Source organism: Pristiophorus japonicus, chromosome 9 (assembly GCF_044704955.1).
Source record: "Pristiophorus japonicus isolate sPriJap1 chromosome 9, sPriJap1.hap1, whole genome shotgun sequence".
Taxonomy (NCBI): domain Eukaryota; kingdom Metazoa; phylum Chordata; class Chondrichthyes; family Pristiophoridae; genus Pristiophorus; species Pristiophorus japonicus.
The window spans coordinates 45,209,926-45,236,984 of NC_091985.1; the positions used below are offsets into that span (position 1 = coordinate 45,209,926).

The following is a 27,059-nucleotide window of genomic DNA, read 5'->3' on the forward strand; positions in this document are numbered from 1 at the left end:
TTGTTCAAGTATATTCCTCTGAACGTGAAGCTGGGAGGAGCAGGATTGCTACCCATTTGCGTCCCTTGCTCACTTACCCGAGAGCCATTGGACTGCCAGCACCAGCCTGATCTTCCTGTGTGATTCATCACCCAGCTGCCTGTTGCTCTTTGCAGCTCACCGGCTCCATGGAAATGAGGCACGAGGCCCAATATTGAGGGCCTCAGGCCTTGCCATTCAGGTCCCTGTGACAACCATGCGCCCGAAATTGGACGCGCCTGATTTTCTTGGCCAATATGGTGTAGTTACTGGGAAAAGTATGGGTCAAAGGTAGGTCTTGACCTTGAACCCTGACCATCTAGTTTTATTTACCAAAATGTCAGGAGCTCGTGGTTTTAAATGTGAAACCGGCACCACAAGAACAAAGGGAAAAGTTAGGACCCTTTCTTTCCACAGTGGATTTTTAGGACATGGAGTGCACAGCCAGAAACCATGGTGGAAGTAGAATCCATAATGACTTTTGAAAAAAGAAGTGGATAAATATTTGTAAAAGATAAAAAAAATCAAAAGGCAATGGGTAAAAGGCAAGACAAAGGGACGATGTGGATAGCTTTCTCAGCGAGCTGGCAGCTGCATGATCGGAAGAACGACCTGTTTCTGTGCTGTATCATTCCATGTGGATATATATATATATATATATATATAGAGAGAGAGAGAGAGATATATATTTAGAAAACAAACTCCACTGTTCGTAGCTAAAATCAGTTAAATTAGTTAAATTTGTACTTTGTGACCATCTTATGGGGGTTTAGGCTTCTAATGATTTGATGATATTAGGTATTGTGCCTGCTGGATTCTGGGAAATGAACTCCCAAAGGATGAGCTATTCTCTCCATTTAATGAACTGGAATGATTCTCTGTTGTTTTCTCAGCCCCTTTAGTCAGCACATTGTGCGCTTATTCATTTAGGTCACCTAGAGATTTCTCATTTCCAAAGCGTTTCTTTTGTTCGGGTAATCATGTACAGATGCTCCACAGTGATGAAGGACACATAGTTTATGTATAGGCTCACTTCTAGTCCCAAAACAACTTCATTATTTAACTGAACTGTATCCAAGTAAGCAAGCACATGGGGCGAAATTACCCTCTGTTGCCGCCTTTCTTCGCACCCCGGAGGGGCGGTAATGGTGGCGGGGATGGTTTCCGGGCAGGCGGCCAGCTCCCTGCTGGGACATGAGTTGCCGATTTTGCGGGTGCGCAAAGCAGCAGCGCCCAGGAGCGTCGAGCCAGTGTGGAACGCCACCGGTTTCGACAGTACATCGATTTTTGATTGACACCGACCCTCTAGCGCTCCATAGCGCACCGTAGCGAGACTGTCTGGAAAACCAAGCGGTCACAGCTGTCCTGGCGGTGGTGAGTGAAAGAAGTAATGAATGAGGTAAGTTTGATTGTTTTTATTTTAAATTTGAGATTTATCCTAATGTGGGGTGGGCAAGGTAGTGGGAATGTTTTGTGTTTTGTGAGGAGTTTTTTTCCCCACAGAAGCCTCTCTTAGGGCACTCCGAGGCTGGAGCTTTAGCTCGAAATTTTCAGTTGCTCGGCCGGCCTTGCGTCCTAAAAGAGGAGAACGCCTCCCTTCGTGCTCCGCTCCACACTCAGGGCCCAGGTGGCACCATTTCCCGGTGTAAACCTTATCGTCCCACTGCTATTACTGCCCCGAAATGACCAGTCCACAGTGTCCTGACCGGCAGAGCTGAAATAGTTGAAAAATAAAGGGAGAGAAAACTGAGTATTGTAATGAAAAGATTGACTTCACCACCAGCTTCTTATTTGTTTTAATCTTTCTGTTATTGTAAGTAAGTCCTGATTATTGTCAGCATTAATATGTCAGCTATTCACAAGTGTCTGTTACTGGGTTAAAATTGATAATTGCCATCTCCTACATTGAGAATTTGCTGTTAGATGCAGAGGCATATATAATCCACTCCTAATAATTCCATTCTTTTTTTGCACTAAAACAATTTGAATTATCCAAGAATCTGAACTAAGTAATGTAAATTACACTGCAAATTGGAAATTTAGTGCTAAAAATATAAATGATCAAATAATTTGAATTAAATGACTGAATCGTGAGGAGCAGACTATAAATAAGTCTATGCTGGTGCTGGATTTGACCATGCCAAATCAAACCTGTCAAACATTGTCATTCAAAATGACATTATTCATTTTACTTTCAAATTTGTGACATTTTGATGCAAGGGCGCTTTAAAAATAGAAAGAGCTTTGCTCGTTTAAAGAGTTTCAATCTGTTTCATTCTTGTGATCACAGGTTGCAGCATTCACTCACTATTGCTAGTCTTGTTATAATGGAAGCGAGCAGAGTATAGGGATTGTGAACATTGAGCGTCTTAAAGCCTGTGGACGCTGTCATTGGTTGCTCATTAGTTGGAAATGATTGGTGTTAACAGAATGATTTCCCCAACAGGGGCCTGGGCCATGGAGCCTTTGGTGAGGTGTATGAAGGCCAGGTGACCGGTATTCCTGGTGAGCCCAGCCCTCTGCAAGTTGCAGTGAAGGTAAGGACGATGCGCTTTCGTCACATGCTGCGATCTCCTGTCCATTTTGAAAGTGTTGTTGGGACACGCTCTTTCTAGAGTGCAGCTCTTCTTTTGTCAAGAGGCACCATCTTTGTGAAAATGATGTTCGAATATTTTTGTCGCCAAAACACTTACATTTTGTTGAGATGCATCGTGCCATTTGTGAGTGACATCATTGGGCATGGCTTTTCTGAATCATGTCCCTCCCCACACAAACAAAAAGAATTTGCCAAACACGTTTTCATATCAAAGGGAGCCTTTAAGCAATAGGCTTCCTGAGAAGGCAATGGGTCGATTGCTTGTGCTAATTCTGTGTACTGTTCTCTTCATGTGAAAGTTACGACGATTAAATGTTGTGGGATTTTTTTTTAAAACAATCATGAGGAGGCGAGTGCTACAATTGGTCCGCAATTACATGCAATGACTTCTGTTCACTCTGTACTGCATTGCATTGTGGCATCAGCCAGCGTTAATCATTTCTATTTTCTGTGATGCTCTCAACAATACTTGTACACTTTTTCACAGAAATGTTCGGCATGCTTTATTCTTTCTATCTTTATATTGGGATTGGGTGAGTTATTGTACATTCTTTCACCTCGCGAACCTGAGCTGGAATCCAACTCGGACACACAGGGAGAACAGTAGGTTAGTGCAGTGCGGGACAGGGTGTGCTGGGGCTAAAGCAGAGGTAGAGTAAAGGGAGCTTCAGCCTGCAGCTAACCAGACTGGACTTGACCTAGCAATGCCTGACCCTGAGTGTCTGAAATAGTAAAAATGTTTCACTTCCCACTAGTGAGAATTCTCACTGTGATCAAGGCAAAAAAAATCACCAGATCAATGTATTCATTCCTAAGGTGGTTGATTTCTTAAATATTCCCAATAAATAATCCTGCATAATAGAACAGTTATGAACTATAGTAATGGTGTTTACAGTCTACAAATTACAAGAAAAGATCATGCTCTCCACAAGGGGAGAAATTCCTTTTTTATAAACAAAATTGTTAATCATTTGAAACCGACCATTTAGGGAAAACTGAGATGCTGCAATAGGGAGCTCTCCAGACAGATGAATTAAGGTGGGCTGAATGGCCTTCCTCATCTGTAATTATCTTGTGATCTTGTGAAGATGGGCAGGTTAATGAGTTTGCTAAAAGAGTGTACCGAACAGCAATATTTCATATAGGCTTTGCTGTTCTCATCACACTGCTGTTCTGTCATCATTAGCATAATGCGGTATTGCTGTCCAGTTCTGCTAAGCATTATGACTTCCTGCTGGCCGCAATGGGGATAAAAAATTGTTGCAGTCTTTGCAAAAAAGAGGTTGGCAAAATGAATGTGGAGGCCGAGAAATGGAGTCTGTGGATACGTGATGGGCCAGTGGAGCGCCCAAATGCCCATCTCATGACTGGCGAAATACAAGTGCTGCTACAAAAGCGAAATACTGTGGATGCTGGAAATCTGAAATAAAGTGCTGATGTGTGGCTGGGAGGGGGATTACACTGCTTCGAACATAAGAACATAAGAAATAGGAGCAGGAGTAGGCCCTCGAGCCTGCTCCGCCATTTAATATCATGGCTGATCTGATCATGGACTCAGCTCCACTTCCCTACCCGCTCCCCATAACCCTTTATTCCCTTATCACTCAGAAAACTGTCTATCTCCGCCTTAAATATATTCAATGACCCAGCCTCCACAGATTTACAACCCTCTGAGAGAAGAAATTCCTCCTCATCTCAGTTTTAAATGGGCGGCCCCTTATTCTGAGACTATGTCCCCGAGTTTTAGTCACCCCTATAAGTGGAAATACCCTCTCTGCATCCATCTTGTCGAGCCCCCTCATTATCTTATATGTTTCAATAAGATCACCTCTCATTCTTCTCAACTCCAATGAGTATAGGGCCAACCTACTCAACCTATCTTCATAAGTCAACGCCCTCATCTCCGGAATCAACCTAATGAACATAGAAACATAGAAACATAGAATATAGGTGCAGGAGTATGCCATTCGGCCCTTCGAGCCTGCATCACCATTCAATAAGATCATGGCTGATCATTCCCTTAGTACCCCTTTCCTGCTTTCTTTCCATACCCCTTGATCCCCTTAGCCGTAAGGGCCATATCTAACTCCCTCTTGAATATATCCAGTGAACTAGCATCAACAACTCTTTGCGGCAGGGAATTCCACAGGTTAACAACTCTCTGAGTGAAGAAGTTTCTCCTCATCTCAGTCCTAAATGGCCTACCCCTTATCCTAAGACTGTGTCCCCTGGTTCTGGACTTCCCCGACATCAGGAACAATCTACCCCCATCTAACCTGTCCTGTCCCATCAGAATCTTGTATGTTTCTATGAGATCCCCTCTCATCCTTCTAAACTCCAATGTATAAAGGCCCAGTTGATCCAGTCTCTCCTCATATGTCAGTCCAGCCATCCCGGGAATCAGTCTGGTGAACCTTCGCTGCACTCCCTCAATAGCAAGAAAGTCCTTCCTCAGATTAGGAGACCAAAACTGAACACAATATTCCAGGCGAGGCCTCACCAAGGCCCTGTACAACTGCAGTAAGACCTCCCTGCTCCTATACTCAAATCCCCTAGCTATGAAGGCCAACATACCATTTGTCTTCTTTATCGCCTGCTGTACCTGTATGCCAACTTTCAATGCACATTCTCTGAACAGCCTCCAATGCAAGTACCTGTATATCCTCCCTTAAATACGGAGACCAAAACTGTACACAGTACTCCAGGTGTGGCCTCACCAATACCCTGTACAATTGTAGCAGGACTACTCTGCTTTTATACTCTATCCCCCTTGCCTTCCTGATTACTTGCTGTATCTGCATACTAACTTTTTGTGTTTCATGCACAAGGACCCCCAGGTCCCTCTGTACTGCAGCTCTTGCAATTTTTCTCCATTTAAATTATAATTTGTTTTTCTATTTTTTCTGCCAAAGTGGATAACCTCACATTTTCCCACATTATACTCCATCTGCCAAATGTTTGCCCACTCACTTAGCCTGACTCTATCCCTTTGCAGATTTTTTGTGTCCTCCTCACAATTTGCTTTCCCACCCATCTTTGTATCATCAGCAAACATGGCTACATTGAACTCGGTCCCTTCATCCAAGTCATTAATATAGATTGTAAATAGTTGAGGCTCCAGCACCGATCCCTGCGGCACCCCACTAGTTAGTGTTTGCCAACCGGAAAATGACGTATTTATCCCGACTTTTTGATTTCTGTTAGTTAGCCAATCCTCTATCCATACTAATATATTACTCCCAACCCCGTGAACTTTTATCTTGTGCAGTAACCTTTTTTGTGGCACTTTATCGAATGCCTTCTGGAAATCCAAATACACCACATCCACTGGTTCCCCTTTATCCACCCTGCTTGTTACATCCTCAAAGAGCTGCAGCAAATTTGTCAAACATGATTTCCCTTTCATAAAACCATGCTGACTCTGCTTGATTGAATTATGTTTTCCAAATGTCCTGCTATTGCTTCCTTAATAATGGGCTCCAACATTTTCCCAATGACAGATGTTGGGCTAACTGGTCTATAGTTTCCTGCTTTTTGTCTGCCTCCTTTTTTAAATAGGGGCATTACGTTTGCGATTTTCCAATCCGCTGGGACCTCCCCAGAATCCAGGTAATTTTGGTAGATTATAACCAATGCATCCACCATCTCTGCAGCCACTTCTTTTAAGACCCTAGAATGTACGCCATCAGGTACAGGGGACTTGTCCGCCTTTAGTCCCATTATTTTACCGAGTACTGCTTCTTTTGTGATAGTGAATGTATTAAATTCCTCCCTCCCTGTAGTCCCTTGATTGTCCACTATCAGGATGTTTTTAGTGTATTCTACCATGAAGACCGATACAAAATATTTGTTCAACGTCTCTGCCATTTCCCTGTTCCCCATCACTACTTCCCCAGTCTCATCCTCTAAGGACCAACATTTTCTATTTTCCTTTTTATGTACCTGTAGAAACTATGCTAGGCAACTAGCGTTAGACTACTAGCGTACCCCTCCCCGTGAATATCCTGGCAGCAGGTGGTGGCCAGGGGCAACACTGTGCACACAGGTGCTGTGGACCGATGCAGGAAATGATGGCACACCTTAAGGAGCTGGCAAGGTAAAACTACACAACAGTGATGCTTATCAGATGTTTCACATAAACATCGCACAAAGTGTGCCATTTACCGAAAGGTTCCAGACTCCTTGCTGACCAATACCAAGCCCTTACACCATGTTACAAGTCTTTCAGCTGTGTCAGCCGTGGCTCAGTGGATAGCATCTCTGAGTCAGAAGGTTGTGGGTTCAAGTCCCACTCCAGAGACTTGAGCACAAAAATCTAATGCTGAGGGAGCGTTGCATTGTCGGGGGTGGTATCTTTTGGATGAGATGTTAAACCTCTCAGGTGGACGTGAAAGATCCCATGGCACTATTTTGAAGAAGAGCAGGGGAGTTAACCCCAGCGTCCTGGCCATATTTATCCCTCAATCAACATCACTAAAACAGTTTATCTAGTCGTTATCACATTGCTGTATGTGGGATCTTGCTGTGCGCAAATTGACTGCCGAGTTTCCTACACTACAACAGTGACTACACTTCAAAAGTACTTCATTGGCTGTAAAGCATTTTGGGATGTCCGGTAGTCCTGAAAGGGGCTATATAAATGCAAGATTTCATTTCTTGTCATGCACGCCTCTACTCAAGCATGACACACAGTCAGGTCACAACTTACATAGAAAATAGGTGCAGGAGTAGGCCATTCGGCCCTTCGACTCTTCGGCCCTTACAACCGATCCTCTTACATTTTAAGAACACTTTACACATAAAATCACTATAACCCAGCCAACTTGTCTGATGCTTGATCACTTACTGACACACAGTGGGCTGCTGAATGCCCACAAGGCTGTAATCAATGACTGTCTATGACAGGAAATCCAGCAGCGGAGTGACTTTGGGAGCTGTCACAGGTCAGTAGAAAAGGAAATCAACGTACTCCTCATCAGTTACCTTTCTCACATTTGGTTAATTTGGTTTAGTTGATATCCGACTCACCTCTGAGTCAGAAGGTTGCAAGTTCAAGCCCCAAGCTGAGAGTTGAGTGTATAAATCAGGATGTCTCTGCAGTGCTGAGGGAGGTGCTGTATTACCAATGAGATGTTAACCCCCCCCACACCCCACAACTGTTCAGGTAGACATAAATGATCCCATGATACAGTTCCCAAAAGAGCAAGGTACTCTCCCAGTATCCTGGCCACCTGTCATCCCTCACCTAAGAACCACCTAAAAAAGATTAGCTGATTCATTTCATTTGGTGTTTGTGGGACATTGATGTGCACAAATTAGCTACCACATAAATCAATGACTAGACTTCGAAAAAGTAATGCATTGGCTGTAGAGTATCTTGTGATATCCTGAAGACATTAGAAGAGACACTCTAAATACAAGTTTTATCTTTCCTTATGTGTGGGCAGCACATTGGCTAATACTGCAAATGGTTCCTATTCGACTCCGGAAGGAGGTAGTGGCAAGCTATCGAGGGAGGTAATTACCTTAATTTCCACTGGCAATGCCTCACCATTATTTACATGGAAATTGGACAGCAGTTTCTGGCGACCACACATGTGCAGTTCAACACGGAAATCCGGAAGTTGCTGTCCGAGACTCAACGATCCTCCAAAAACTTCCTGATAACGGCAGCTGGCCATTTGGCTCCCCATTCAAATGCATTCATCTGCGTGAAGTTACTGTACTTGCCTGATAAATACGAACTGAACTCGCCAGAAAAAGTTAGGGCTTGTCCATTCCAGACTAAGTACCCTTTTAATGGAGAAGTAAGTCTTAATTACTGCCAGACAACCTCTCTGCACTGAAAATTATCTCAGAAGTGTGGTCTCTCATTCCTTCAGATTTTAATTATTGTTGGAGATATAAGAAATTTAAATAATTTTTTAACGATTTCTTTATCTCTTTTATCTTTCTCTTAATCTAATCTTCCTTTCCCTCTCTTTACTTCGCTTTCTGCACCTGATTCCACATTGATTTCATTATTCTAAGTGACACTTTCTTGTTCAGACTCTGCACTGTTCATTAACAATTCTTCAATCTAATTGGAGACACACAGTTGTTCATCCTGTTCACACAAGTCCCAGATCCCCTTCGAGGGTGCTGCGCTTCTTGGATAGTTGGCTGACAGGAACTGCCAGTGCAAAAGCCCATAGGGCTAGAACCTCCACTTTTGTGCTTATCGCCCAAAAATGGGTGTTATTTCCGGCGTGGGCATTAAAAAAGGGTTTTCTGATCGCCTGCTTCACGCCCATTCTCAAAACACTTAGTTTCCATTTTTGAAAATGGGCGTTACCGCGAGCGATATCAAATGGATGGTAGCATTAAATTTTTTTGACCTCCTGCCGGAACGTGTGGCCGTCCTTTGCAACGACATGGCAACGCTCGATTCCCATGATTCAGGAGGTCAAGGGTCATCATGACATGTGCAGAAGAGGAGACAGAGAGAGAGGGAGCTCAGAGACACTGAAAGCGTGTGTGGCTGTGGTGTGTGCTTGTCTGGCTGTTTTGGGAGGCACGAGGGAGATTCACCAGTAGCAAAAAGCCTACTAAGCACCAAGGACGTAGTTGGCACTGAGTTTTTGTCCAACAAATAAGATATAACATGGAAGTGATGGAGGAGGCCCTGGAGCTGGTAGCCAGGAACACTGGTGGCAGAGGGCTCCCAGTGGTTCCGGAGCGCTGCACTGCACCTCAAGGTGATTCACCCCCATTGGCAACCACACATGAGAGCCAGCAGCAACATCTTGCTTCTGACTTGGAGCAAGTTCCCACCTCGGGACCATCCTCTCCCATATCCGTCCAAGCAGTGCTTCAGCCATCAACTCGCCTGTACTCTACAGCATGAAACCACACGAGGCACATTCCAGGGACAAGGCCACGCTGTGACCTTGACTCTTTATTACAGGACTCCAGAAGTGATGACCCTGCATGGGACCTCCCTTTATTTACCTGTGTGATCAGGTAAGGAGTATCTCCCACAAGTTCACCCCCTGTGGTCAAGGTGTACATCTGAGTTGAGTGTATACAGAAATACAGTGGTGTTGCATTGTAGTTACAAACATGACACCACCTTACCCCCCCCCCAAAGTCTTATTAGGATCATAGGTTTAGTCTTTCAGGTGGTCTACGCTCCCTCTTGGAGCGCCGCAGTTGGGGCTCTGGTTGTTGGACACTGACGTGAGTGTCTGTCACCTGTGGTGATTCCGGCCTGTCCGGGCTGACCACAGGGACTGTGCATTCTTCTAATTGCTCTTGTTGCATGTTCGCTGGCGGTAGTGTGAGCTCCATCTCATGGTCTTCTTCCGGTTCCTCCGTGTCCATGCTCAACCTTTTTTTTACTTGGTCCACATGCTTACGGCATATCTGGCCATTGTTGAGTTTTACCACGATGACCCTATTCCCCTCTTTGTCAATTACAGTGCCCTCAAGCCATTTGGGCCCCATGGCGTGATTGAGGACGAATACAGGATCACTTATTTCTATACATCTCCCCCTTGAATTACGGTCATGGTACTCGTTTTGTGACTTGCGCTTGCCCTCAACTATGTCGGTCAGGACTGGGTGGATGAGGGACAACCGAGTTTTCAGTGTTCGTTTCATGAGTAGCTCTGCGGGCGGGACCCCCGTGAGCGAGTGCAGGCGGGATCTATAGCCCAGCAGGAGGCACGATAGGCGGCATTGTAGGGAGGATCCTTGAATCCTGAGCATACCTTGCTTAATGATTTGGACTGCACATTCCACCTGGCCATTGGAGGCCGACTTGAATGGCGCAGTCCTGACGTGGTTGATGCCATTGCCCGACATAAACTCCCGGAATTCATAGCTCGTGAAACAAGGACCATTATCACTAACCAGGATGTCCGGCAAGCCATGGGTTGCAAAGATCGCACGTAGGCTTTCCACGGTGGTGGATGGCGTACATGAATTCAGGATGATGCACTCGATCCATTTTGAGTACGCATCTAATACAATGAGGAACATCTTCCCATGAACAGGCCCGCGTAGTCAATGTGAATGCGTGACCATGGCTTGGTGGGCCACGGCCACGGGCTGAGCGGGGCCTTACCCAGCTGGGCACAGGTCGTGCACCTGCGAACACAGTGTTCAGGTCTGAATCAATTCCAGGCCACCAAACATGTGACCGGGCAATGGCCTTCATCAGCACAATGCCTGGGTGCTCGCTGTGGAGTTCCCTGATGAATGCCTCCCTGCCCTTCTGGGGCATGACTACCCGGCTGCCCCATAGTAGGCAGTCGGCTTGGAAGGAGAACTCATCCATCCGCCTGTGGAATGGTCTGACCTCCTCAGAGCATGCTCCGTGTACGGGCGCCCAATCCCCAGTCAAGACACATTTCTTAATCAAAGATAGGAGGGGATCTCTGTTTGTCCAGATTTTGATCTGGCGGGCTGTGATGGGAGAGCCTGCACTGTCAAAGGCATCGACAGCCATGACCATCTCAGCACTTTGCTCAGCTGCCCCCTCAGTGGTGGCCAGTGGGAGCCTGCTGAGCGCATCAGCGCAGTTTTCAGTGCTGGGCCGGTGCCGGATGGAGTAGCCATAAGCAGCTAGCGTGAGAGCCCACCGCTGTATGCGAGCTGATGTGTTGGCATTGACAGCCTTGCTGTCTGACAACAGGGATGTGAGTGGCTTGTGGTCCGTCTCTAATTCAAACTTCCTACCGAAGATGTACTGATGCAATTTTTTTACACCATCGACACATGCAAGCGCTTCCTTCTCGACCATCCCATATCCCCGTTCTGCTTGAGAGAGCGACCTGGAGGCATAAGCCATAGGTTGTAGTTGACCCTCAGCATTACCCTGCTGCAACACGCACCCAATCCCATAGGACGATGCATCACATGTCAGAACTAAACGTTTACAGGGGTCGTACAGGGTCAATAACTTGTTTGAACAATGTAGGTTTCGCGCCCGATCAAAAGCCCGTTCCTGACAGTCCCCCCAAAACCAATCCCAACCCTTACACGGGAGCACGTGTAGCGGCTCCAACAACGTGTTCAAGTTCGGCAGAAAGTTCCCGAAATAGTTCAACAGTCCCAGGAATGAACGCAGCTCTAATGTGTTGCAGGGCCTGGGTGCTCGTCGAATCGCCTCTGATTTGGATTCGGTGGGCCGAATCCCATCTGCAGCAACCCTCCTGCCCAGAAACTCAACCTCAGGAGCTAAGAACATGCATTTAGACTTCTTGAGTCGCAGGCCTACCCGGTCCAGTCGGCGTAGTACCTCCTCCGGGTTGTGGAGGTGTTCCTCGGTGTCTCGACCCGTGATGAGGATGTCGTCCTGGAATACGATTGTTCCCAGAATGGATTTAAGCAGGCTTTCCATGTTACGTTGAAAAATCGTGGCCGCTGATTGAATGCCAGGGCACCTGTTATTCGCAAACAGTCCCTTGTGCGTGGTGATGGTGGTCAGTCGTTTGGATTTGTCGGCCAGTTCCTGGGTCATATAGGCTGAAGTGAGGTCCAACTTGGTGAACAACTTGCCGCCTGCCAGCATGGTGAAGAGATCCTCCGTTCTTGGGAGCAGGTATTGGTCTTGTAGGGACACCCGATTGATGGTGGCCTTGTAGTCGCCATAGATCCTGACAGAGCCATCCGCTTTTAGAAAGAGAACGATGGGGCTCGCCCAGTCGCTGAATTCAACAGGCGAGATGCTGCCCTCTCGCAACAGCCGATCTTTTCCCGCATCACATACGGCACCGCTCTGGCTTTGTGGTGCACTGGCCTGGCGTCCGGGGTGATGTGTATCACTTTAGTGCCTTTGAAAGTCCCGACGCCCGGTTGGAATAGTGACTCAAATTGTTGTAGGACTTGTGAGCACGAACTTCACTCCACCGAGGACATTGCGTGAACATCCCCCCATTTCCAGTTCATCTCGGCTAACCAGCTCCTCCCCAACAGTGCGGGACCATTGCCCGAGACAATCCAGAGTGGCAGCCGGTTCACTGACCCATTGTGTGTGACAGCCATCATTGCACTGCCTAGCACCGGAATGATTTATTTGGTGTAAGTCCATAATTGTGTCTCAATACATTCTAATTTGGGTCTACTGGCTTTGAGTGGTGATAGCTTCTCAAATTGCTGAACGCCCATGAGTGACTGGTTGGCTCCTGTGTCCAGCTCCATGCGTACTGGGATACCATTCAACAAAACCTTCATCATCATTGGTGGTGTTTTGGTGTATGAACTGTGAATATTCGCCGCATGGACCCGCTGAACCTCGGCGTCCATCGATTTGCCCCAAAAGTCATCCTGCCTCACAGAACCTTCTTCTGGTCCATCTGCCTCATATGTTAGTCTGGTTGCAGGTTTTCTGCACATTCGAGCTAAATGTCCGCTGAGATTGCACTTTCTGCAGACAAACTGTTGGAATCTGCAGGATCTGGCTGAGTGTTTTCCCTCACACCTCCAGCATGAGTTAAAGTTTCCATTGTTGGGGACATAGGGACTGTGGCCAGGAATTCCACGCTGACTGTCCCTTTGACTGCTCTTAAGTACCCTATTAGTGGGTGTCAATGGCCCCATCCCGGGCCGGATTGTCCACTGTGATGGCGTGAACATCCGTTCAGCCTGCCATTGTCTCTGTTGAGGTCCTGCTCTGGGGTCTATTACTGCCTGGTAAATGTCGGACTGCCCCTGCCTGCCTGCGGGGCTCTGAGTAGCATTGATGATGTTGACTCCCTGATCCATCGCCGCGTTAGAGGCAGAATTGCGCGCCTAAATCATTTTCATCTCTTCCTCCCTCGCCATGAAAGTTTCAACTAACAACGCTGCCGCTTCCAAGATCAAGTCCTTGGTCTCAATTAACTTGCAAAAAATTCCCGCATGACTGATACCCTCGATAAAGAAGTCCCTTAGCATCTCCCCCCTGCAGGCATCTGTGAACTTACCCTGCTGGCCAAACGCCGGAGGTCCGCTACAAAGTCCGGTATGCTCTGTCCTTCATGACGTCAGTGGGTGTAGAATCTGTGTCGAGTCATGTGTATGCTGCTCGCCGGTTTGAGGTGCTCCCCGATTAATTTGCTAAGCTCTTCAAAGGTTTTGTCCGACGGCTTTTCGGGTGCCAGTCAGTCCTTCATGAGCACATAAGTCTTTGGTCCGCAGCTGGTCAGGAGCTGAGCCCGTCGCTTGTCAGCCGCTGCTCCCCCAGCCAGTCTTTCGTAACAAAGCTTTGCTGAAGCCTCTCGACAAAATCGTCCCAGTCTTCCCCAACACAGTACCGTTCCTCTGTGCTACCGGTGGCCATTCTCATGGGTCGTGAATTCCCGTTTCTCGTCACCAATGTAAAGTCCTTACTCTACAGCATGAAACCACACGAGGCACATTCCAGGGACAAGGCCACTCTGTGACCTTAACACTTTACTACAGGACTCCAGAAGTGATGACCCTGCGTGGGACCTCCCTTTATATACCGGTGTGATCAGGTAAGGAGTGTCTCCCACAAGTTCACTCCCTGTGGTCAAGGTGTGCATCTAAGCTGAGTATATACAGTAATACAGTGGTGTTACATTGTAGTTACAAACATGATACCGCCCCTCCCCCCCCCCCCCGCAATGAAGCATCACCTGAGGACCTCCTCGGCCAGGCGGCTTGCAGTCAGGAGGGGAAGGGGTAGCAGTGGGAAGGAGAAGCGGGTGTGGTGGGGGGGGGAGGTGGGGGAGGGTTGGGCTGTGCAGAAATACAGATGATTTCAGACTAATGTTCAGTTTCAATGTTTTTTATTTAACAAAACCTTGCAGCACATTGGCTCAGATAGCTGCACCATTACATGCTGGTAATTCCTTAACATCAAAATGTATAATCACACTTAACGTCAATCAACTTAAACATTAACTGTCACCAAGGTGATGCCCACCATTGATGTCTATGTATATGACCTGCACACCCAGCAGTGTGTCAGCCTTGTAAATAACACCAATGTTCAGGCAAAGTGATCATTGATGAGCTCCTGACATAAGGCTCTTGCAGCTATCATGCCACTGTGGGCCCTTTCATGCGGTCTACAGGGGGCGGGGGCATGACTTCAGCATCAGCCTGATTGTCTGGGCCGATGTCAGCGTCCTCCTCCTCATCCTCCTCTTCCTCTCTCTGGTGAGGTGGACTGTCAGACTCATAAGGCAATTCTTGTCCCCTGCTGATAGCCAAGTTGTGCAGCATGGAGCATACCACCACGAATTGAGCTACCTGCTCAGGGTGACATTGGAGCTCACCTCCTGAGTGGTCCAGGCATCTAAAGTGCTGCTTCAACACTCCAATGGTTTTCTCCACGATATTGCGAGTTGCTCTGTGGCTCTCATTGTATCGCCTCTCGGCCTCGGTGTGAGAGTCACGCAGGGGGGTCATCAGCCAGGTGGCGAGGCCATATCCTTTGTCACCAAGCATCCAGCATTGACCGTGTGGATCATTGTTAAACAATCCAGATGCAGTGCTCTCACACAGGATGTGAGCATCATGGATGCTGCCCGGAAATTGAGCATTCACTGCCAGTATAATTTGCTGGTGGTCGACAACCAGTTGGACATTCAGGGAGTGGAATCCCTTGCGGTTCCTGAAAACCTCAGCATCCTGAAAAGGTGCCCGCATCGTGATGTGCGTACAGTCTATTGCTCCCTGCACCTTGGGGAAGTTTGTAATTCTGGAGAATCCTAGAGCCCTCTCACTCTGTGCCTCCCTAGTCATAGGGAAGCTGATCGTCCCTCCTGCATGCGTACAGGGCTTCAGTGACCTGTCTAATGCAGCGATGTGTGGTATGCTGAGAAAATCCGCAAATGTCTCCAGCTGTGGCGTAGAGCGACAGTGCCGCGGTGACTTTGACCTCGACCGACAGTGCAGTTCTGATGGTGCTGGCAAGCTGCAGATCTGCCCTTATCAGCTGGCATACCTCAGTGATAGTCTCTTTGTGGAAGCGCAGTCTCCGAAGGCAGGTGGTGTTGGGCAAGTCGAGGTAAGAATGCTTCTCCCCGTACTTGCAGAGGGTGTAATGTCTGGTCCTCCTCATCTGTCTGTCACATCTTATATTGGGCACATAATACATTGGATCATGTCGGTTGTTCCCCGTAAGGGACGAAATCCGCACTGTGACTCCGGGAGGAGCTCCTCGGCCACAGGGAGAAGACGGTTGCGGAGAACTCGAGCGACAACCTTCCTAGTGGTTGATAGCAGGGAGATTCCCCTGTAGTTCCCACAGTTGGATTTGATCCCCTTTTTAAAAATGGACACGATCACTGCATCTCTGAGATCTCCCAGCAGGCTCTCCTCCCTCCAAATGAGAGAGATGAGGCCATGTATCCGCGCCAACAGCACCTCTCCGCCATATTTTAGCGCCTCAGCAAGAATTCCATCCGCACACATAGCCTTGTTATTTTTTACCTGTTTTATGGCTTTGCCTACCTCATGCAGCATTGGGGTTTCACTGAGGTGGTGGCGGGTTGATCTTTGCAACATGACAACTGCAAGAAAAATGCAGGGAGCAGCGCAAGCCCTTATACATGGCCTTTTTCGATCTTACAAAGGCCTTTGACACTGTCGGCCATGAGGGCTTACGGAGTGTCCTCCTCCGTTTTGGATGCCCACGAAAGTTTGTCAACATCCTTCGCCTGCTCCACGACGACATGCAGGCCGTGATCCTTACTGGCGGATTCATTACAGACCCATTCCAAGTCCGGACCGGGGTCAAATAGGGCTGCGTCATCGCTCCAAACCTCTTCTCGCTGCCATGCTCCACCTCACTGTCAACATGCTCCCTGCTGGAGTGGCACTAATCTACCGAACTAGTGGGAAGCTGTTTAACCTACGCCACCTCCAGGCCAGGTCCAAGATCACCCAAACCTCTGTCGTTGAGCTGCAGTGTGCGGGAGACGCCTGCGTCTGCGTTCACTCTGAGGCTGAACGGCAGGATATAGTCGATGTATTTACCGAGGCATATGAAAGCATGGGCCTTACATAGAAACAGAGAAACATAGAAAATAGGTGCAGGAGTAGGCCATTTGGCCCTTCGAGCCTGCAACACCATTCAATAAGATCACGGCTGATCATTCACCTCAGTACCCCTTTCCTGCTTTCTCTCCATACCCCTTGATCCCTTTAGCCGTAAGGGCCATATCTAACTCCCTCTTGAATATATCCAACGAACTGGCATCAACAACGCTCTGCGGTAGAGAATTCCACAGGTCAACAACTCTCTGAGTGAAGAAGTTTCTCTTCATCTCAGTCCTAAATAGCTTACCCCTTATCCTTAGACTGTGTCCCCTGGTTCTGGACTTCCCCAACACCGGGAACATTCTTCCTGTCCCGTCAGAATTTTATATGTTTCTATGTGATCCCCTCTCATCCTTCTAAACTCCAGTGAATACAGGCCCAGTTGATCCAGTCTCTCCTCATATGTCAGTCCTGCCATCCCGGGAATCAGTTTGGTGAACCTTCGCTGCACTCCTCAATAGCAAGAACGTCCTTCCTCAGATTAGGAGACCAAAACTGAACACAATATTCCAGGTGAGGCCTCACCAAGGCCCTGTGCAACTGCAGTAAGACCTCCCTACTCTTATACTCAAATCTCCTGGCTATGAAGGGCAACATGCCATTTGCCACCTTCACCGCCTGCTGTACCTGCATGCCAACTTTCAACGACTGATGTACCATGACACCAAGGTCTCGTTGCACCTCCCCTTTTCCTAATCTGCCGCAATTCAGACAATATTCTGCCTTCGTGTTTTTGCCACCAAAGTGGATAACCTCACATTTATCCACATTATACTGCAACTGCAATTCATTTGCCCACTCACCTAACCTGTCCAAGTCACCCTGCAGCCTCTTAGCATCCTCCTCACAGCTCACACCGCCACCCAGCTTAGTATCATCTGCAAACTTGGAGATATTACACTCAATTCCTTCACCTAAATCATTGACGTATATTGTAAATAGCTGGGGATCCCAGCACGGAGCCCTGCGGCACTCCACTAGTCACTGCCTGCCATTCTGAAAAGGACCCATTTATCCCGACTCTCTGCTTCTTTTCTGCCAACCAGTTCTCTATCCACGTCAGTACATTACCCCCAATACCATGCACTTTGATTTTGCACACCAATCTCTTGTGTGGGACCTTGTCAAAAGCCTTTTGAAAGTCCAAATACACCATATCCTGGTTCTCCCTTGTCCACTCTACTAGTTACATCCTCAAAAAATTCTAGAAGATTTGTCAAGCATGATTTCCCTTTCATAAATCCATGCTGACTTGGACCGATCCTGTCACTGCTTTCCAAATGTGCTGCTATTTCATCTTTAATAATTGATTCCAACATTTTCCCCACTACTGATGTCAGGCTACCCGGTCTATCATTACCTGTTTTCTCTCTCCCTCCTTTTTTAAAAGGTGGTTTTACATTAGCTACCCTCCAGTCCATAGAACGGATCCAGAGTCGATAGACTGTGTGAAAATGATCACCAATGCATCCACTATTTCTAGGGTCACTTCCTTAAGTATTCTGGGATGCAGACTATCAGGCCCCTGCGATTTATCGGCCTTCAATTCCACCAATTTCCCGAACACAGTTTCCCACCTAATAAGGATTTCCTTCAGTTCCTCCTTCTCTCTAGACCCTCAGTCCCCTAGTATTTCCGGAAGGTTATTTGTGTCTTCCTTCGTGAAGACAGAACCAAAGTATTTGTTCAACTGGTCTGCTATTTCTTTGTTCCCCATTATAAATTCACCTGAATCTGACTGCAAGGGACCTACGTTTGTCTTCACTAATCTTTTTCTCTTCACATATCTGTGGAAGCTTTTGCAGTCAGTTTTTATGTTGTCAGTAAGCTTCTTCTCATATTATATTTTCCCCTCCTAATTAAACCCTTTGTCCTCCCCTGCTGAATTCTAAATTTCTCCCAGTCCTCAGGTTTGCTGCTTTTTCTGGCCAATTTATATGCCTCTTCCTTGGATTTAACACTATCCTTAATTTCCCTTGTTAGCCACAGTTGAGCCACCTTCCCCATTTTATTTTTACTCCAGACAGGGATGTACAATTGTTGAAGTTCATCCATGTGATCTTTAAATGTTTGCCATTGCCTATCCACCGTCAACCCTTTAAGTATCCTTTGCCAGTCTATTCTAGCCAATTCACGTCTCATACCATCGAAGTTACCTTTCCTTAAGTTCAAGACCCTAGTCTCTGAATTAACTATGTCACTCTCCATCTTAATAAGGAATTCTACCATATTATGGTCACTCTTCCCCAAGGGGCCTTGCACAACAAGATTGCTAATTAGTCCTTTCTCATTACATATCACCCAGTTTAGGATGATCAGTCCTCTAGTTGGTTCCTCGACATATTGGTCTAGAAAACCATCCCTAATGCACTCCGGGAAATTCTCCTCCACCGTATTGCTACCAGTTTGGTTAGTCCAATCTATATGTAGATTAAAATCACCCATGATAACTGTTGTACCTTTATTGCACGCATCCCTAATTTCTTGTTTAATGCTGTCCCAACCTCACTTCTACTGTTTGGTGGTATGTACACAACTCCCGCAACATCTTTGTGGATTTTGATACTTTTCGAATCGTTGTCTGTTAACCTCGTGCTCCTGATGACGTGTAATTCTAACATCGCCTTGTCCTGTTGTTGTTCTTCCATGCTATGTAGTCTCTGGGGATTTTTACTCATCGCTTTTACAACTGATTAACCCTTCAGTCGGCATGCTTTCGCAAGATGCTCAGTCGTTCTGCAGAAGAAACAATCTGCCTTCACATATGGATAACTTTGAGCAATGCCTTCCCATATGGATAACTATGAGTTATCCCAGGCATCTATAGCACGACTTCTACGCTCTGTTAGAATTTCCAGTTACTGAGACTTTGGGCCCCCACCGCCTTTTACTTTGAATCTGCAGGCAATTCACCTCGGTTGACTGACAACAGTAGTTATTATGCAATTCTCGGGAATATTGATCGGCCATGTCCATCGACCTCGCTGTCTGACAAGCAAGCTCAAAATTCGAGACATCCGTCGTCAATAACTTCCTTCTGATCGCATCATATTTCACCCCACAAACAAAACGGTCCCACAAAGCTCGGTTTTGAAAGTTTACGAAATTACAGTGAATAGATAGCTTTTTTAATGCTACAATGTACTCACTGATATTTTCATCAGTCTTTTGATTTAGTATACTGAAACGATAGCTGTCCTGTATTCAACTGTCATTGTAACCCATGTATAAACTGACCTAAGTTGTACACCGTGAGAACACTGACCACTAGGTGGTGAACTTGTGGGAGACACTCCTAACCTGGACTTTCAGGTATAAAAGGAGAAGCTCCACCCACCTTCTTCACTTCAGTGCTGGCTAATAAAGGTTACTGGTCACAGAGTGACCTTCTCTCAAGTATGGGTCTCGTGTGCATTTGTACTGTATAATAAGGACACATTGTTGGCGACGGGAAACTGGGATTTAAACCACGCAAGCATGGCCATTAGCAACACAGATGAGAGGTACTGTGTTGGTGATGGTTGGGATGATTTTATTGAGAGACTACAGCAAAGTTTCATCACTAAAGAATGGCTGGGACAGGATTCGGCCGACAAACGCAGGGCTCATCTCCTGACGGTTTGTGGATCCAGGACGTACTCCCTGATGAAGGACCTTCTAGCGCTAGAGAAGCCAGTGGACAAGACTTTTGAAGAGCTCAGTAAGTTGATGGGGGAACACTTTAAAGCGCCGAGCAGCATGCACATGGCGAGACATCGGTTTTACACGCACCGGCGGCGAGAAGGGCAAAGCGTTCCAGACTTCGTGGCAGACCTCCGGCGACTGGCGAGCCTATGTAAGTTCCCAGATGCATGCAGAGCGGAGATGCTGCGAGACTTTTTTATTGAGGGCATCGAGCACGCTGGGGTTTTCAGGAAACTGATTGAGACCAAAGACTTGACCCTGGAAACAGCGGCTTTGATGGCCCAGACATTTATCTCAGGGGAGGAAGAGACCAGAATGATGTTTGACAAAAATCTTGGTTTAAATGCAGCAAATGGACAGGGAGTCAACATTGTTAACACGGCACATCGTTCTCTAGGCAGACAGGGGCAGTCGGACATGCCCGAGCATGTAGTCGAACCCAAAGGGGGAATTCAACAGAGACAATGGCTAGCTGCCATCGCAAGGGACAATGCGGCCAGTAATGGGGCCATCAACACCTGTCAATGGTGAGCTTAAGGACAGTTACAGAGACAGTCAGAGACAATCGACTGGTAATGGATCTTTTGTTTCCAACAACGGCTCAGGTTGGAGGTGTGGAGGCAAACACACAGCCAGAGCTTGCAGATATCACCAATATACCTGCAGAAACTGTAACGTCAGCGGTCACATGGCACGTATGTGCAGGAAGCCTGCAGCCAGGTTGATGTACGAGGAGGACGGGCCCGCTGTAAGCCCTACGAGGCCAAATGGACACTGGGGGAAATCGCTGGAAGCTGAAGTTCAGCGAGTTCATGTGGAGCACATATACAGTTCATACACCAGGACGCCACCGATAATGATGAAAGTGCTCCTCAATGGCATCCCAGTATCAATGAGCTAGACACGGGGCCAGTCAGTCCCTGATAAGTATCAAACAGTTCGACAAGTTGTGGGCGTCCAAGGCCAGGAGACCAAAATTAGCGCTGATTGACGCACTGCTACAGACATATACGAAGGAGATCATTCCGGTGCTAGACAGCGCCACAGTAGTCGTGACCCACAAAGATTCGGAGAGCAGGTTGCCATTCTGGATTGTCCCAGGGGATGGTCCCGCACTGCTGGGGAGGAGTTGGCTTGCTGTCATGAACTGGAAATGGGGCGATGTCAATGCAATTTCTTCTGTGGAGCGAATATCATGCTCACAGGTCCTGGACAAATTTGACTCACTATTTCAACCCGGCATTGGCACTTTCATGGGGACCAAGGTAGTGATTCACATTAACCCGGACACCAGGCTGTACACCACAAGACCAGAGCGGTGCCGTACGTGATGCGGGAAAAGATAGAAAGCGAATTGGACCGCCTGCTGAGGGAAGGCATCATCTCGCCAGTCGAATTCAGTGACTGGACGAACCCGATTGTGCCGGTGCTCAAGGCGGATGGGTCAGTCAGGATATGTGGTGATTATAAGGCCACCATCAATCGGGTGTCACTCCAAGACCAGCACCCGCTACCGAGAGCGGAGGACCTCTTTGCAAAGCTATCCGGTGGCAAACTTTTTTCAAAATTGGACCTAACCTCAGCTTACATGACCCAGGAGCTGGCGAGTGAGTCGAAGAAGTTGACCACATCACGACACAGAAGGGGTTGTTTGAGTACAACAGATATCCATTCGGGATTCGCTCGGCAGCCACGATCTTTCAACGAAACATGGAAAGCCTCCTCAAGTCGATTCCAGGGACGATGGTTTTTCAAGATGACAGCCTCATCACGGGTTGCGATACTCAAGAACACCTCCACAACCTGGAGGAGGTGCTACGCAGACTGGACCGGGTAGGTCTGCGACTGAAAAAGGCGAACTGCATCTTCCTAGCTCCATAGGTAGAATTCCTGGGGATGAGGGTAGCAGCAGATGGGATCAGACCTACTGCATCCAAAACGGAAGCGATCCAGAGATCACCCAGACCCTGTAACACGACGGAGCTGCGTTCGTTCCTGGGGCTCCTGAACTATTTTGGAAACTTTCTTCCCAAATTGAGCTTGCTGTTAGAGCCGCTACATGTGCTCCTACACAAAGGTCGTGAATGGGTCTGGGGGGACAGCCAGGAAAGGGCTTTTGATAGAGCACGCAATTTGTTATGCTCCAACAATCTGTTAACGCTATATGACCCATGTAAGAAACTTGTTTTAACGTGCAATGCGTCGTCCTATGGGGTCGGGTGTGTGTTGCAGCATGTTAATGCCAAGGGTCAGTTACAGCCGGTAGCTTATGCCTCCAGAAGTCTGTCCCAGGCAGAAAGGGGCTACGGGATGGTAGAAAAGGAAGCGCTAACATGTGTATATGCAGTAAAAAAAATGCACCAGTACCTGTTTGGCAGAAAATTTGAGCTGGGGACAGATCACAAACCCCTAACGTCCATTTTGGCCGACAACAAGGCCATAAATGCAAACACATCGGCCCACATACAGAGGTGGGCACTCACGTTAGCCACCTATGACTATACAATTCGGCACAGACCGGACAATGAAAACTGCGCCGATGCACTCAGCAGGCTCCCACTAGCCATAACCCAGGGGGCAACCGAGCATGCTGCTGAGATGGTCATGGCTGTTGAAGCTTTCAAAAGCGAAGGCTCACCCGTGACAGCCCGTCAGATCAAAGTCTGGACAAATTGAGACCCGCTACTGTCTTTAGTCAAGAAATGTGTCCTGAATGGGGACTGGGCAGCCACGTACGGGGCATGCCCTGAGGAATTTAAACCATTTCACATGCGCAAGGATGAACTCTCGATTCAGGCCGATTGCCTACTATGGGGAAACCGAGTAGTCATGCCCCAGATGGGCAGAGAACTCCACAATGAGCACCCGGGCATTGTCATGATAAAGGCAATTGCCAGGTCACACGTTTGGTGGCCAGGGATAGATGCAGACCTGGAACTTTGTGTTCACAGGTGCAACACGTGTGCCCAGCTGGGCAATGCGCCCAGGGAAGCCCCCCTTAGCCCCTGGTCCTGGCCCGCCAAGCCATGATCATGCATCCATGTGGACTACGCAGGTCCTTTCATGGGAAAAATGTTTTTGGTTGTAGTAGACGCCTACTCCAAATGGATCGAGTGTGACATTCTCAATTCAAGCACATCCTCTGCCATGGTAGAAAGTCTACGGGCAATGTTTGCCACCCATGGTCTACTGGACTTCTTGGTCAGCGACAATGGCCCGTGCTTTACAAGCACTGAATCCCAGGACATCATGGCAGGAAATGGTATCAACCATGTCAGAATGGCACCGTTCAAGCCGGCCTCAAACGGCCAGGTGGAACGAGCAGTGCAGATAATCAAACAGGGGATACTCAGAATCCAAGGGGGTTCCCTACAAAACCGCTTATCACGCCTCCTGTTGGCCAATAGATCCCGACCACACTCGCTCACAGGGGTTCCACCCGCAGAGCTGCTAATGAAAAGGACGCTCAAAACCAGGTTATCCCTTATACACCCCACCATGAAAGAAATTGTTGAGAGCAGGCACCAGTCACAATGTGACTACCATGACGGGAATGCGAGGGCGCGATGTATTGATGTCAATGACTCTGTCTTTGTCCTCAACTACGCTGCAGGGCCCAAATGGCTCGCAGGCACTGTGATTGCTAAAAAGGGGAATAGGATTCTGGTCGTTAAACTTACTAATGGACAAATCTGCCGCAAACACGTGGATCAAACAAAAAGGAGGTTCAGCGACCCCATAGAAGAAGCAAAGGATGAACACGATGTAGAGTTTACTCCACCACAGGTGACCGAACACCGGAACCAAGTGGAGGAGAGCCCAGTCACTGTGGGCAGTCCGGACAGGCCTGAGGCACCGCAAACAGCAGACACTCAGGCCAGCGCCCAACAACCGGAGCCCCAACTCAGGCGCTCTACAAGGGAGCGTAAACCACCAGAGCGACTCAACCTGTGATCCCAATAAGACTTTGTGGGGGAGGTGATGTCATGTATTCAAATGTCATTGTAACCCATGTATAAACTGACCTAAGTTGTACACCGCGAGAACACTGACCACTAAGTGGTGAACTTGTGGGAGACACTCCTAACCTGCACTTTCAGGTATAAAAGGGGAAGCTCCACCCACCTTCTTCACTTCAGTGCTGGCTAATAAAGGTTACTGGTCACAGAGTGACCTTCTCTCACGTATGGGCCTCGTGTGCATTTGTACTGTATAGTAAGGACCTATTAATAGCTTTCAGCAATTTCTAACGGTTTTGTTTTGTAGTGCTGCTCCAGCTTCGTTAAAATCTTTTTAAGCATTGGCTCATCAGGCACAAGCAGATTTACCAGCATTTCATACAATTCAGGTCCAGCTGCAGATAAGAAGATAGCTCGCTTACGTTCCAATATTGCCTGATTCTGGACTGCATTCTCTGGAACTTTGATTATGTTATTTGCAATGAAATACATTTCTAGCCAGTCCACATATGCCTTAAACATTTCCTGGTCGCGTTTATATTCACCTAAGTGTCCCATTACTGCTATGGATGCCACCATTTTGTCTCTGCAGTGTAGACAGGCTGCTGTATTTTACCTCGGAATTTGTAGCTATTTCCAAAGACAGAGAAGTTTCCAAAGTCTCTCTGTCGGCTTGCTGAATCCTTCACCAACAAATTTCAGCTTTAAATCATCCAAAAAATCCCATCTCGCCACCAAATGTGATATATTCACAGAGCACAAGCACACACAGCTTCCTAACATGGCAGGCAGCTCTCAGAAGTCTCCGGAACCTGCTGCTTCTGTTTAATTATTACCTCTGTAGTTGCAGTACACAATGCATCCACATCCACAGTGTGGAGCTACAAACATTACAGCAATAAATTGGTGGCCACCTTGATCTCTGATGTTTCATCAATTTTTTTTTAGTCAGAAGATTTTCTCAAGACAGATTCAATTAAATTCGATAGTAGCTTATTTTAAAGGAAATGGACCTGGACAGAAACAGGAAATTATTGTGCGATTTTTGTTGTTTGTTGATTTTATCTGCCCCACATGCAGCCAGTGTTAGCAATGCAGTGTTATGGTTAGCCTCAGCACTCCTCAGTAAGGAAGGGCAGAACTCAGTCAAGGCTCCCACTCCTACCCTTGTGTATGGATGTCGGCGAGGACAGGATTGGGCTCAGCTGTGATACTCATCATAGTCTGATAAACTACTGATACTCAAGCCCCAAAAATCTGTAAGCTCTTGAGCGCACCAGGGGCACTGGCCTGGTAGGCAAGGATGGAGTTTGGGCAAGGCATAGTTATGCCAGGTCTCCACCCCCGTTTTCAGCCTTGACATCTCTGCTAGAAGTGGCTGAAGGAGCTTCTTGCTCCAGTCCATGAAAAGAATGGAATTGGCAGGATGATGTAATCTGCCCAAATTTGCACCAGTCCCACCTCAATTGCATGCAGAGCATGAATCATACATACATACATACATACATACATACATACATGCATGTCATTCTGGCAGAAACTGTATTGACAATAATTTAAAAGGCCATTTTGCCTGCTTTGGCCGGCACGCCTGGCTCTTCAACACAGCGAGATGACTATATGCAGACATTTCCCTTCCCCGCCACATCCCCCCGAGTCAAACAGATACCCCAGCAGCACTGAAACTAGCACACCCAGTCACCTGAATTATGCAAATACACTTGAGCCCATGAATTCAGACAGGATCGGGGTGCAACTGGTCAGTAAGCAATGGCTTTTTAAGTCTTTATCACCCAGGTTCACAGAATGGCCACTTGCACAATGTACCAGAGGTCCATTGACACCACTGGAAGCAAGGAGTCCTAGTAGGTGCTAGTGGCCAGGAACCTTGCTTGCCCTCAGCACATATCGGAAAATCATGGACAAATTGTCTGCGATTTTCCATCCATTTATTTAAGAACATAAGAAATAGGAGCAAGAGTAGGCCATTTGGCCCCTCAAGCCTGCTCCGCCATTCAATAAGATCATGGCAATTTCTGCCAGCATGCACAGCGACTTCAGGCTTATACATTCAAGAGGACAATGGAGAAAACTGAGGTGAAAAACAATTCAGTCAATATCAATATCCGTGAATAATATTGAGAATGTGCTGGTTGGATTTACATAAAATAACTCATTGTGTTAGAAAGCATTCAGAAAGGTGCTGTTTAACATAAATGCTGATTAAAACAAAATAAAGCTTCTGATTATCAGTGATTTTGTTTACATTGCTGATGCATTATGAAACAAAACTGCTTTCTTTTTTAATAAGCTCATTTGTGTTATTTGATGGTTATAAAAGTTGTTCCCATTAGATTTTGAGTGGAAGTTTATTGGTGAAATTTACTGAGGCATTTGTAAACAGTGCTGACTCTGGGCTGCTCATTGTGATAATGGCCACACTGATATTGCCTTTCAAAATCACATTGTGGTTATTATCCAAAACTCAATTGTTTTGGTAGAAAGTGAATTGTTTTTAGGGAATTGCTTCCCTGCAATAAAGAATTTACAAAATGACTAATTTTGGATAAAATATAGAAAACAGCAGTGGCTATAAGCCATAACAACATGAGTTTTTTTCCTTCATAATCTAACATTTGCAATCTGTTCTGCAATAATATGAGGGAAACAGATTGCCTCCAGTGATAATGGCATACTCCAGGATACAAATTGTAAGGACTGATTTCATGAACCAAGCCAGCCTTCTAGCTCTTCCAAACTCAGCA

The 27,059-nt window shown here is 47.0% G+C and overlaps 1 protein-coding gene across 1 annotated transcript in view; it reads left to right on the forward strand.

Moving 5' to 3' along the window:
- LOC139272598 (ALK tyrosine kinase receptor-like) overlaps window positions 1-27,059 on the forward strand; it is a 1,661,561-nt gene that overhangs the window by 1,565,718 nt on the left and 68,784 nt on the right. The window contains exon 21 of the mRNA XM_070888679.1: window positions 2,465-2,555. Coding sequence (XP_070744780.1) covers window positions 2,465-2,555 — 91 coding nt within the window. The remainder of the gene's footprint in view (window positions 1-2,464; window positions 2,556-27,059) is intronic.